We start from the raw sequence: 12,061 nt of genomic DNA, 5'->3' as shown, positions 1-12,061 counted from the left end.
GCGGTGCTTCCAAAATTTGCACCCTTAGGCTCCAACTCAAATGTGCAGGATATTGATCAAGTCTAAACAATGTTCAAACTTGGACCTTGTAACCACCTTGGTCAGCATATCTGCAAGATTCTCCGTAGTTCGAATTTTCTGGAGAAAAATCTCATCTTCTTCGAGAATTTCCCGCACAAAGTGATAGCGAATATCAATGTGCTTCGTTCTTGCGTGCAAGACCTGGTTCTTTGCTAAGTGAATAGCACTCTAACTGTCACAAAACACGTCAATGTGTTTTTTACCAACTCCCAAGTCTTCAAGCAATCCTTGAAGCCAAATTGCCTCCATCACAGCTTTTGTAATCGCCATATACTCTGCCTCCGTTGTAGACAAAGTCACCGTTGACTGCAAAGTAGACTTCCAACTAACTGACGGCTTAACAAACGTGAACAAGTAGCCAGTTGTAGAACGTCGCTTATCCAAATCACCCGCATAGTCAGAATCAAAATATCCAACTACACATTGACCAAGTGATTTATCCTACTCAAATACTAATCCAGTATCTATGGTATTTTGGATATACCGTAAAATCCATTTCACAGTTTGCCAATGACCATTGCCAGGATCATGCATAAACCTGCTTACCACACCAACTGCCAGTGAAATTTCGGGTCTCATACACACCATTGCATACAACAAGCTACCAACTGCATTAGCATACGGGACTTTCGCCATGTATACTCGCTTTTCATCCATCTTTGGAGATAATATGCTGCTAAGTTTCAAATGAGGAGCAGGCGGAGTACTTACAGGTTTTGAATTTTCATTCATACCAAAACGTTGTAGTACTTTGTTCAAATATTGCTTGTGTCAGACAAAGTTTGCCTCTTGTTCTATCGCTACTTATCTCCATGCCGAGAATCTTCTTGGTTTTTCCCAAATCCTTCATCTCGAACTCTTTACTCAACTGAACTTTTATTTTGTCAATTTCAACTTGGCTCTTTGACGCTATTAGTATATCATCAATATACAAGAGTAAGTAGATGTAGGAATCATCTCGTAACTTGCGCAAATACACACAGTGATCGTATTTGCTTCTTGTCTACTTCTGACTATGCAGGTGATTTGGATAAGCGACGTTCTACAACTGACTACTTGTTCACGTTTGCTAAGGCACCAGTTAGTTGGAAGTCTACTTTGCAGTCAATGGTGGCTTTGTCTACAACGGAGGCAGAGTATATGGCGATTACAGAAGCTGTGAAAGAGGCAATTTAGCTTCAAGGATTGCTTGAAGACTTAGGAGTTGGTCAAAAACACATTGACGTGTTTTGTGACAGTCAGAGTGCTATTCACTTAGCAAAGAACCAGGTCTTACACGCAAGAACGAAGCACATTGATGTTCGCTATCACTTTGTGTCGGAAATTCTCGAAGAAGAGATTTTTCTCCAGAAGATTCGGACTACGGAGAATCCTGCAGATATGCTGATCAAGGTGGTTATAAGGTCCAAGTTTGAACATTGTTTAGACTTGGTCAATATCCTGCACATTTGAGTTGGCGCCTGAGGGCGTAAATTTTGGATTCACCACAAGAACCGTTTGATTTTTTGGGTGAGGAGATTTGTATTTTTGAGTGGGATTAGAAATTATGTCAAGGTGGAGATTTGTTGAATTCAAAGCCTCAATTGATGACTTTTCCAAACCAAAATTGTGAAATTTTTTTGGCACAATTCTAATCCCACATCGGTAGGATTATGAGATAAGAGAGGTTTTGAGAAATTATAAATAACTTCATCTCTTCTCAATTCAAATGTACCAAAAATAAAAGAATTACACCAAAAAGGATATTGTAATTCTTTTGAAATTCCCTTTTCTCCTAAATTATAAGAGCAGGCTGCTTGAGTGGTGCTCGGAGATTAAGCAAAATTTGCCGAACTCCGTTATCAATTTTTCGGGTGCGTTCTTTCCTTATCTCTTTTATTTATTCCGCACTTATTTAGTAGTTTCTTTTTTATTGAAGTATAGTATTCAATATATTTGTTGGGTTTATTTGTAGTGTTTTATACAATTCATTTGGGTGTATTTTCTTATTCGTGTGTACGTAATATTTATGTATATACGGGTCTAGTTGTGATAATATACCGTGTACGTAAATTCTGTCTAGGAGACTGGGTTTTAAGTGGGATCGCTTGTGACCCCTCCAGCCTGTCCTGGAAATTTATTTGGAATGGTAATTCTGTCTAAGGAGATTGTTTCGACGATCTTTCTTGGGAATTATTGAATCGGTTTAATCACTAGTTGTATTTTTGAGTGGGAATGAAGGTCATCCATGTAGTGCACGTCAAAGAGAACCATGCGTGACCCTTCTCTAGTCACATTTGCTGTTTTAGTTAAGTCATTGTAATAAGGGCTTAATGGTCCATAACCTTGCTTTATTTATCTAAGGGATGACCTCATAAGATTTGGTCAAACCTACAATTCTTAGTCTTATGGAAATAGTCAAGTCTACAATTCTTAGTTTTAGTCAAACCCACAATTCTAGACTAGTTTCACATTATTTAGTTTTTCATCTCTATGTAAGGCTATAAATAGCCCACACTTCCAACGATTTTAGGCATGCAATCAATAAATTAGATTTTGAGAGTTTTTTTGGTTTCTCTAAGGCTTCTTGAATACCTTAGAATTTCTCTAGGTGTTCGTGACTTATCAATCTAGAATCGCACTAGGTTGTTGCGTCCTCTACCATTATACCAAGGTTCGTTACCCACGTGATTAACGGGTTGAGGTCATCCGCTCCAAATTTGGTATCCTCTTGTCGATCTTGAAACTAATCTTTTACGGGTTTCGTCACAAGGTTGGCGACGTTCGTATCAGTTGGTAATCAGAGTTAGTTAAGAGGTATCACGTTATATCCCTTTATTTATTTCCTTTTCGAGTCAAGTTGTCCAAAATTCTGTTTTTGTGTTCTAAGTTTGCTATCCGCAATTTCCAGATTTGTTGCATCGTGTTCTTGCATTATTTTTCCAGATTTGTCGCGTCATAAACTTGCGTCTAGTTGCTGTTAATTGCTGTGGTTAGCCTTGTTTGGTCCAGCCTTTTTTTTGTGTTCTTGTTGTTTAAAATACAAAAAAAATATAGCCGGCTGACGTTATGAAATTCTTGAAAATCTGTCTTGATCAAAACTTGGATTTCTTGAAGTTCTTGATTGTTTAAAACCACAATCTTGAAGTTCTTGGAACTTTAGTTGGGATTCTTGAAGCCAACCAAAATCTGTTTTGATCAAAACTTGGGTTTCTTGAAGTTTTTTATTGTTTAAAACCACAATCTTGAAGTTCTTGGAACATTAGTTGGGATTCTTGAAAGCCTCCAGAATTGACCATTGATAAGAAGAACATTAAGCCATGAAATTTGACTCTTGAAAACCAACCTTCCTAAGTCACGAAATTTGACTCTTGAAAGGTTCCAAATTTGACCATTGATTGTGATAAATGCCCCCCTAAAAGCTGACCATCGAAATATTGATGTCTAAGAGGCCCCAAGTCAAGTCAATTTTTTTTTTCAGCTTATTCAAGTCAAATTTTCCAACCTATTCAAAGTCAAATTTTTCAACCCGTTCAAGTCAAATTCTCGTTCCCAAAAATAACCAAATCAGTTCCAACCTTGATCTTGACCTTAGAATTCGTGGGAACCAGCAAATAGGAAGACTAATCCTTGTTCCAAAGGATTAAGGAAGAAAAGTCAGTCTTAGGTTTCTAAAACAGTCCCACCGCAACACAAATTCGTTTTCCATTCGGATTCCATCTTTGCAACCGTTAGGGAATTTCTGTCCAATCATTAATTCTGGAAATTTTCGTGCATCATTAGGTCAGTTTTAAGTGTCATTCTGAATCTTCTAAGTGTCCATTTACCTACCAAGACACTGACCAGAAATGCACCAACCAACAGCTCAAAATTTCAGTTTTGGGTAGAGTTTTGTCTAGGGTCCTTAAAATTCAACTTTGAGTCATTCATTGAGTCGTGGTCAGTCCCTTCATCTTTTGTTATAATCTTGTGACCCTGGTTGGTAAGTCGATCCACACTAAAAGGAGTTCTAACTTCTTCGAGGAGTTGACCGAGGAGCCTTGAAAACACCTTGGTGAGTTCATTAGAGTGTTCAAACACGAGAGCGAGAGTAAACACGTGAGGAAGTGTGCGAGATAAACTTTGCTTCTTTCCATTATTATTCTTTTTTACCCTATACTTCACCATAGCTAACGAGGGGGGAGCAAGTTCCCAAGCTTTTGATCTTAAACTTTTCACAGAAGCAATCAAAGGCGAATTGGAACGCATGATGGACCAAAAACTTGAACTGATACACCAACGCATTGACAGCTTAGAGTTGTCTCATGGAAGCTCCAAAGGCAGCCATGGAAAGGCTTATGCACATGAGTCTAGCGACTCTAACTCAGACAACAACTATGAGCACAAGCAAAGTAGGTCCAAGCGTGATGCTAGACTTTCAAATGACCACTAAGGACGATCAGACCCCAATGCCTACTTAGAGTGGGAGAAGCGGATTGAACTTGTCTTCGACTGCAATAGTTACTCGGAGGAGCAAAAGGTCAAGTTGGCCGTGGCCGAATTCACCGACTACGCCGTTGTGTGGTGGATCAACTCTCTACTAGTCGAAGGAGGAGTCGTGAACTTACTATACAAACTTGGACGGAGCTAAGACGACTAATGAGAAAGCGTTTGGTACCAAGTCACTACTACCGTGACTTGTATCAAAAGCTTCAAACCCTCAACCAAGGAGTACGAAATGTCGAGGACTATCACAAGGAAATGGAAATACTCATGCTACGGGCAGACATCATGGAGGATCGAGAAGCAACAATGGCACGCTTTTTGAACGGATTAAGGCCCGAAATCGCTGATCAAGTGGAGTTACACCACTATGTGGAACTTGGGGACTTGGTGGAGAAGGCCATCAAGATTGAAAAGAGGATTAAGAGGAGGGGTTCAACTCGGAGCTACTCCAACTTTTCACCCTCTTATCCCCGAACTACACCACCAAAGAAAGAGGATAAAGGGTCGAGTAATTCCACCCTTTCAAGACCGAGGCCGGATATGACTAAGTAGGAGTCTAAGGCAATACCAAAGACTGCCATTGAGTCGAGCATGGGGCGAAATCGAGATACTAGATGGTTCAAATGCCAAGGCCGAGGGCATATTGCTAGCCAATGCCCGAACCAACGCACTATGATCATCTTACTCAATGGTGAGTTTCTCACCGATGATGAAGATGAGAAGGAGGAGTTGCCATCCCTTGAGGAAGAAGAGGAAGCATTGCCCGTCGATGAACGAGTTGGACTCGTTGTCAGGCGAGCCTTAGCAACCCAAGTGAAAGCCGCCGACCATGCACAAAGGGAGAACATTTTCTACACCCGTTGCTATATCAAAGGCAAGGTATGTAGTTTGATCATAGATGGAGGTAGTTGTGCTAACGTCGCTAGTGCCTTGATGGTGGAAAAACTAGCACTACCCACTCTACGACATCCAACACCTTATCGTTTGCAATGGTTGAACGATAGTGGGGATGTTCGTGTGACCAAGCAAGTCCAAGTATCTTTCTGAATTGGAAAGTATGAGGACGTGGTGTTATGCGACGTGGTCCCTATGCAAGCATGTAACATATTATTGGGGAGATCATGGCAATTTGACAAGGGAGTTACATTCAATGGCATTACCAATAAATACTCCTTCAAGCAAGGCGAGAAGAGGATTGTGCTTGTCCACTCATTCCTATCCAAGTTCGTGAAAATCAAGAAAGCCTGATTAAGGAGAGTGAGCTTGAGAATGAGAAGAAAAAAAATAGAAAAAGCCGAGAGCTCAACAGAAAATGATAAGGCCGAAAAAATTGAGAGGAAAAAGACATATGGTGAGCCGGCCAAAATTGAAAAGAGAGAGAAAAGGCAAAATCTATTGATAAAAGCCAATGTAGTAAGAAAAGTTTTGAGTGTTAATACACCCATCTTTGTACTTTTGTGCAAAGAGGTGTTGGTTGTTACAAGTGATCTTATTAACACTCTACCATCTAGTATTGCCTCGCTTTTGCAGGATTATGAGGATGTCTTCCCCGATGAGATTCCAAATGGACTACCACCAATAAGGGGAATTGAGCATCAAATTGACTTGGTTCCAAGTGCCCCACTTCCTAACAGACCAGCCTACAAAATGGGACCAGATAAGACAAAGGAGCTCTAACGCCAAATCGAAGAGTTTCTAACAAAGGGATGGGCACGAGAAAGTTTGAGCCCATGTGCGGTTCCTGTCATCTTAGTGCCTAAAAAGGATGAAAGTTGGCGAATGTGCACTGACTGTAGGGCCGTTAATGCAATAACGGTAAAATATCGTCACCCTATTCCTAGACTTGATGATATGTTAGATGAGCTATATGGTACTGTGATTTTCACTAAAATTGATCTAAAAAGCGGTTATCATCAAATTAGGATGAAAGAGGGGGATGAATGGAAAACGACCTTTAAAACCAAACATGGCTTATACGAATGGTTAGTTATGCCATTTGGACTAACTAATGCACCTAATACGTTCATGAGATTGATGAACCATGTATTTCGTCCATTCCTTGGAAAATTTGTAGTTGTGTATTTTGACGATATCCTGATTTATAGTAGGAGCCTAGATGAGCATGTTGAACATGTGAAGCTTGTTCTTGATGTACTTTGAAAGGAAAAACTCTATGCTAACCTTAAGAAGTGCTCTTTTTGTACTGATCAACTTGTCTTCTTAGACTTTGTTGTGAGTAAACAGGGAATCAAAATGGATAAGGAGAAGGTTAAAGCAATTCGAGAATGGCCTACTCCAAGCACGGTGGGTGGGGTACGCAGCTTCCATGGTTTTGCTAGTTTTAATAGACGATTTATTAAAGATTTTAGTACCATTGCTGCACCTGTAATTGCTGTAATTAAGAAAAATGAGCCATTTGTGTGGAGTGATGCTCAAGAACGTGCTTTTCAAATACTTAAACATCAACTCACACAAGCACCACTACTTGCATTGCCATGCTTTGACAAGATGTTTAAAATAGAGTGTGATGCATTTGGGGTGGGTATTGGAGCTGTCCTAATGCAAGAGGGCAAACCAATTGCATACTTTAACGAAAAACTCAATGGGGCAGTTTTGAACTATTTCACTTATGATAAGGAGTTGTACTTCTTAATCCATGCTTTAGAAACTTGGTAACATTACTTGAGACCAAGGGAATTTGTCATACACACTGACCATGAGTCGCTTAAACACATTAAGTCACAACACAAGTTGAATAAGCGTCATGTTAGGTGGATTGCATTTATTGAAATCTTCCCTTATGTGATTAAGTACAAAGTGGCGAAAACTAATGTTGTTGCTGATGCATTATCACGCCGGTACTCTTTGCTCACTCAACTTGATGCAAGGTTGTTAGGATTTGAATTAGTTAAAGAGTTATACACCAATGACCCAGATTTCTCAGGTATTTATGACTCTTGTGGTTCAACAACTCAAGGTAAATTCTACATCCTTGATGGATTTCTTTTCTATTTCAATCAACTGTGTATACCTGACTGCTCTATTCACTCTTTACTTGTTAAGGAAGCACACGGAGATGGCTTGATGGGACACTTTGGCGTGGCTAAAACCTTAGCTACCTTCAAGAGCACTTCCATTGGCTAAGGATGAAGCGAGATGTGGAATGAATGGTGGCTAAATGCATCACGCTGTAGCTATTTTCTTTTTTATTTTATCCTGCTTTCTCAATTCATGACTATACAAAACAGAACATACAGCATCTAAAGACATATTCTCCTTTCCATGAAGTAACGTAGTTTCCAAATGTTCAAATTCATCAGGAAGGGATGATAACAACATCAAAGCCAAATCTTCATTTTCAAATTTTACATCTAAATTTAACAGGTCTGCTACTAACTGATTAAACATAGTGATGTGTTCATTCATAGTAGTACCTGGTTGGTAATCGAATCGGAACAATCTTTTCTTCATTAGGAGTTTATTCTGACCACTCTTCTTCAGAAATTTCTCCTCCAATGCCCTCCACAATTTTCATGCAGAAGTCTCGTTCTTGAAAGCATATTTTTGCTCTCTGGACAAACACGATCGAATAGTTCCGCATGCGAACCAATTTATATTACTCCACTCATTCTCTTCCATGTCATCTGATTTCTTTTCTTCAATGGCAATGTCAAGACCCTGTTGGAAAAGGGAGTCTAAGACTTCGCCTTGTCACATGCCGAAATGGCCAGTACCGTCAAATATCTCCACCGCTAGTTTCGAACTTGACATTGGAGTCCTCGGCCATGTAGACGAGGAAGCCGATGCCCCAGATGTAATTCTTGACGTGGAATTGTCAGATGCCATTACAGACTCAAATGATAGTATTCAATATAACAAACTACAAACAAGCCAAATGACGAACCTTCGGCTCTGATACCACAATATGTCTCCCATGCGGGAATGGTTCTTTGAATTTGAAGAATTTGATGGTGGAGTTGTGTACATGGGAAATGATAATCCATGTAAAATAGGTGGGATAGGTTCAATCAAGCTGCGTAATCATGATGGATCCACTAGAATATTGAAGGATGTTCGGTACGTGCCAAATTTAAAAAGGAATCTCACCTCCTTGGGACTCTTGGAGTCAAAAGGCCTGGAAGTGAAAATGCGAGATGAAATTCTTAAAATAACTTCGGAAGCACTTGTGATGTTGAAATGTGTGAGGAAGAATAATCTGTATTACTACCAAGATAGTACAGTTGTTGGGACAGCAGCAGCAACAACATCTTCCAGTAGCAAGAATGATGCGGAGGCAACAAAGTTGTGGCACATGCGATTGAGACATGCTGGTGAAAAATCTTTGCAAAATCTTGCCAAACACGGATTATTGAAAGGTACGAAAGTTTGCAAATTAGAATTTTGTGAGTATTGTGTTCTGAAAAAATAAAAAAGAGTGAAATTCGGCACTGGTATCTATAATACCAAGGGTATTTTGGATTATGTGCACTCAGATGTATGGGGACCTGCCAAGACTCCATCTCTTGGTGGCATATATTATTTTGTCACTTTTATTGATGATTTTTTCAGAAGAGTTTGGGTGTTTACTATGAAAAGCAAGGATGAGGTGCTAGGGATTTTCCTTAAATGGAAAGCTCAGGTTGAAAATCAGACGGGAAGAAAGATCAAGATCCTCCGAACAGACAACGGTGGAGAATACAAGAGTAATCCCTTCCAGAAAATATGCCAAGAATGTGGCATAGTTCGGCACTTCACAGTTAGAAAAACACCGCAGCAGAATGGGGTGTCAGAGCGTATGAACAAGACACTAGTGGAAAAAGTACGTTGCATGCTGTCTAATGCTGGGTTAGACAGAAAGTTTTGGGTTGAGGCTGTGACATACGCTCAATATCTCGTTAATCGCTTGTCATCATCTGCAATCGGTGGCAAGACTCCATTAGAGGTATGGTTTGGAAAACCTGCAACAGAGTATGATTCTTTGCGTATTTTTTATTCTACTGCATATTATCATGTAAATGAATCAAAATTGGATCCACGTGCAAAGAAGGCTCTCTTTATGGGCTTTAATGCTGGAGTTAAGGGATACCGGTTGTGGTGTCTAGAAGCAAAGAAAATCATTATCAGCAGGGATGTTACCTTTGATGAATCTGTCATATTGAATAAGGTAGCAGAAGATGGGACCAGTGGTACTCCGCAACATGTGGAGTGTACGCCGAAACAGGTGGAGTTTGAACAAATAATGGTGAGTCCAGCAAACAGCACCATCAGTGACTCTCTCATGGCAGAAGAGGAGTCAGATGAGGAAGAGGTTTCAACCCAAGAACCTCAACAGCAGCAAGAGTCAATTGCCGTTAATAGGGCAAGACGAGAAATTCATAAACCTGCTCGTTTTGTTGACATGGTGGTTTTTGCACTTTCAGTTGTTGATGATGTTCCATCCACATTTTCTGAAGTAGTTCGAAATACAGAAAATGATAGATGGAAAGATACTATGGAAGAAGAGATGCAATCTCTTCAGAAGAACAAGACGTGGAAGTTGACACAACTACTGAAGGGCAAGAAGGCAATTGGATGCAAATGGATATTTGCAAAGAAAGAAAGATTTTCTGACAAGAATGATGTTTGTTACAAAGCAAGATTGGTGGCTAAAGGCTACTATTAGAATTTTATTGGCCTTGGTAGCACAGTTGAATTTGGAGCTATCTCGATTTGATGTGAAGATCGCGTTCCTTCACGGTGACTTGAAGGAGGAAATCTATATGTCTCAGCCAGATGAATTTAAAGTTGCTGGTAAAGAAAATTGGGTTTGTAAGCTGAGCAAATCGTTGTACGGATTGAAACAATCACCGAGACAATGGTACAAACGATTTGACCAGTTCATGATAGGTCAGAAGTACACAAGAAGCAAATACGATCATTGTGTGTATTTGCGCAAGCTACGAGATGATTCCTACATCTACTTACTCTTGTATGTTGATGATATGCTAATAGCGTCAAAGAGCTAAGTTGAAATTTACAAAATGAAGGCTCAGTTGAGTAAAGAGTTCGAGATGAAGGATTTGGGAGAAGCCAAGAAGATTCTCGGCATGGAGATAAGTAGGGATAGAACGAGAGGCAAGTTTTGTCTGACACAGAAGCAGTATTTGAATAAAGTACTACAACGTTTTGGTATGAATGAAGATTCAAAACCTGTAAGTACTCCGCTTGCTCCTCATTTGAAACTTAGCAGCCTATTATCTCCAAAGACGGATGAAGAGCGAGCATACATGGCGAAAGTTCCGTATGCTAATGCAGTTGGTAGTTTGATGTATGCAATGGTATGTACGAGACCCGACATTTCACAGGCAATTGGTGTGGTAAGTAGGTTTATGCATGATCCGGGCAAGGGTCATTGGCAAGCTGTGAAATGGATTCTACGGTATATCCAAAATACCGTAGATGTTGGATTAGTATTTGAGCAGGATAATCACTTGGCCAATGTGTAGTTGGATATTGTGATTCTGACTATGCAGGTGATTTGGATAAGCGACGTTCTACAACTGACTACTTGTTCACGTTTGCTAAGGCGCCAGTTAATTGGAAGTCTACTTTGCAATCAACGGTGGCTTTGTCTACAACGGAGACAGAGTATATGGCGATTACAGAAGCTGTGAAGGAGGCAATTTGGCTTCAAGGATTGCTTGAAGACTTGGGAGTTGGTCAAAAACACATTGACGTGTTTTGTGACAGTCAGAATGCTATTTACTTAGCAAAGAACCAGGTCTTGCACGCAAGAACGAAACACATTGATGTTCGCTATTACTTTGTGCAGGAAATTCTCGATGAAGAAGAGATTTTTCTCCAGAAGATTCGGACTACAAAGAATCCTGTAGATATGCTGACCAAGGTGGTTACAAGAGTCAAGTTTGAACATTGTCTAAACTTGGTTAATATCCTGCACATTTGAATTGGCGCCTGAGAGCGCAAATTTGAAGGTACCGCAAGGACCATTTGTTATTTTTTGTTTGTGAGAAGATTTGTATTTTTTTGGTGAGACTAGAAATTATGCCAAGGTGGAGATTTGTTGAATTCAAAACCTAAATTGTAGACTTTTTCAAGTCACAATTGTTGAATTTGTGGCATCGATTTCTATCCCACATTGGTAGAGTTGAGAGCTTTGGTAAGGGCTTGAGAGTTATTTAAATCAATTCAATTACACCAAACACCAACAAAAGAATTACACCAAAAAGGATTTTGTAATTCTTTTGAAATTCTTTTTTCTCCTAAATTTATAAGAGCGGGTCGCTTGAGTGGTGCTCGGAGATTAGGCAAAATTTGCCGAACTCCATTATCAATTTTTCGGATGCGTTTTTTCCTTATCTCTTTTATTTATTCCGCACTTATTTAGTAGTTTCTTTTCTATTGAAGTATAGGATTCAATATATTTGTCTATATTTGTCGGATTTATTTGTAGTATTTTATACGATTCATTTGGGTATATTTTCTTATTCGTGTGTACGTAATATTTATGTATACA

At 39.6% G+C, this 12,061-nt stretch overlaps 1 protein-coding gene across 1 annotated transcript; it reads right to left on the bottom strand.

Moving 5' to 3' along the window:
• Positions 1 to 249: 249 nt before the first annotated feature.
• On the bottom strand, positions 250 to 717 carry LOC140036420 (secreted RxLR effector protein 161-like). Its single transcript, XM_072077819.1, has 2 exons — positions 628 to 717; positions 250 to 522 (listed from the first exon to the last, which is right to left on the bottom strand). The coding sequence occupies exons 1-2, from the start codon at positions 715 to 717 to the stop codon at positions 250 to 252; spliced, it is 363 nt and encodes a 120-aa protein (XP_071933920.1).
• Positions 718 to 12,061: the final 11,344 nt, after the last annotated feature.

The sequence above is a fragment of the Coffea arabica genome, chromosome 2e (assembly GCF_036785885.1).
Source record: "Coffea arabica cultivar ET-39 chromosome 2e, Coffea Arabica ET-39 HiFi, whole genome shotgun sequence".
NCBI classification, from domain to species: domain Eukaryota; kingdom Viridiplantae; phylum Streptophyta; class Magnoliopsida; order Gentianales; family Rubiaceae; genus Coffea; species Coffea arabica.
Note: the sequence above shows the minus strand (reverse complement) of the source record. Positions and strands in the feature narration are given on the sequence as shown.

Bases quoted from the DNA above. Each gene is read 5' to 3' on its own strand.
- LOC140036420 (XM_072077819.1), bottom strand. From the start codon at position 717: ATGGCGAAAGTCCCGTATGCTAATGCAGTTGGTAGCTTGTTGTATGCA. The intron at 523-627 runs GTAAGCAGGTTT...GTATTTGAGTAG, and splicing joins TTTCACTGGCAGTTGGTGTG to GATAAATCACTTGGTCAATG.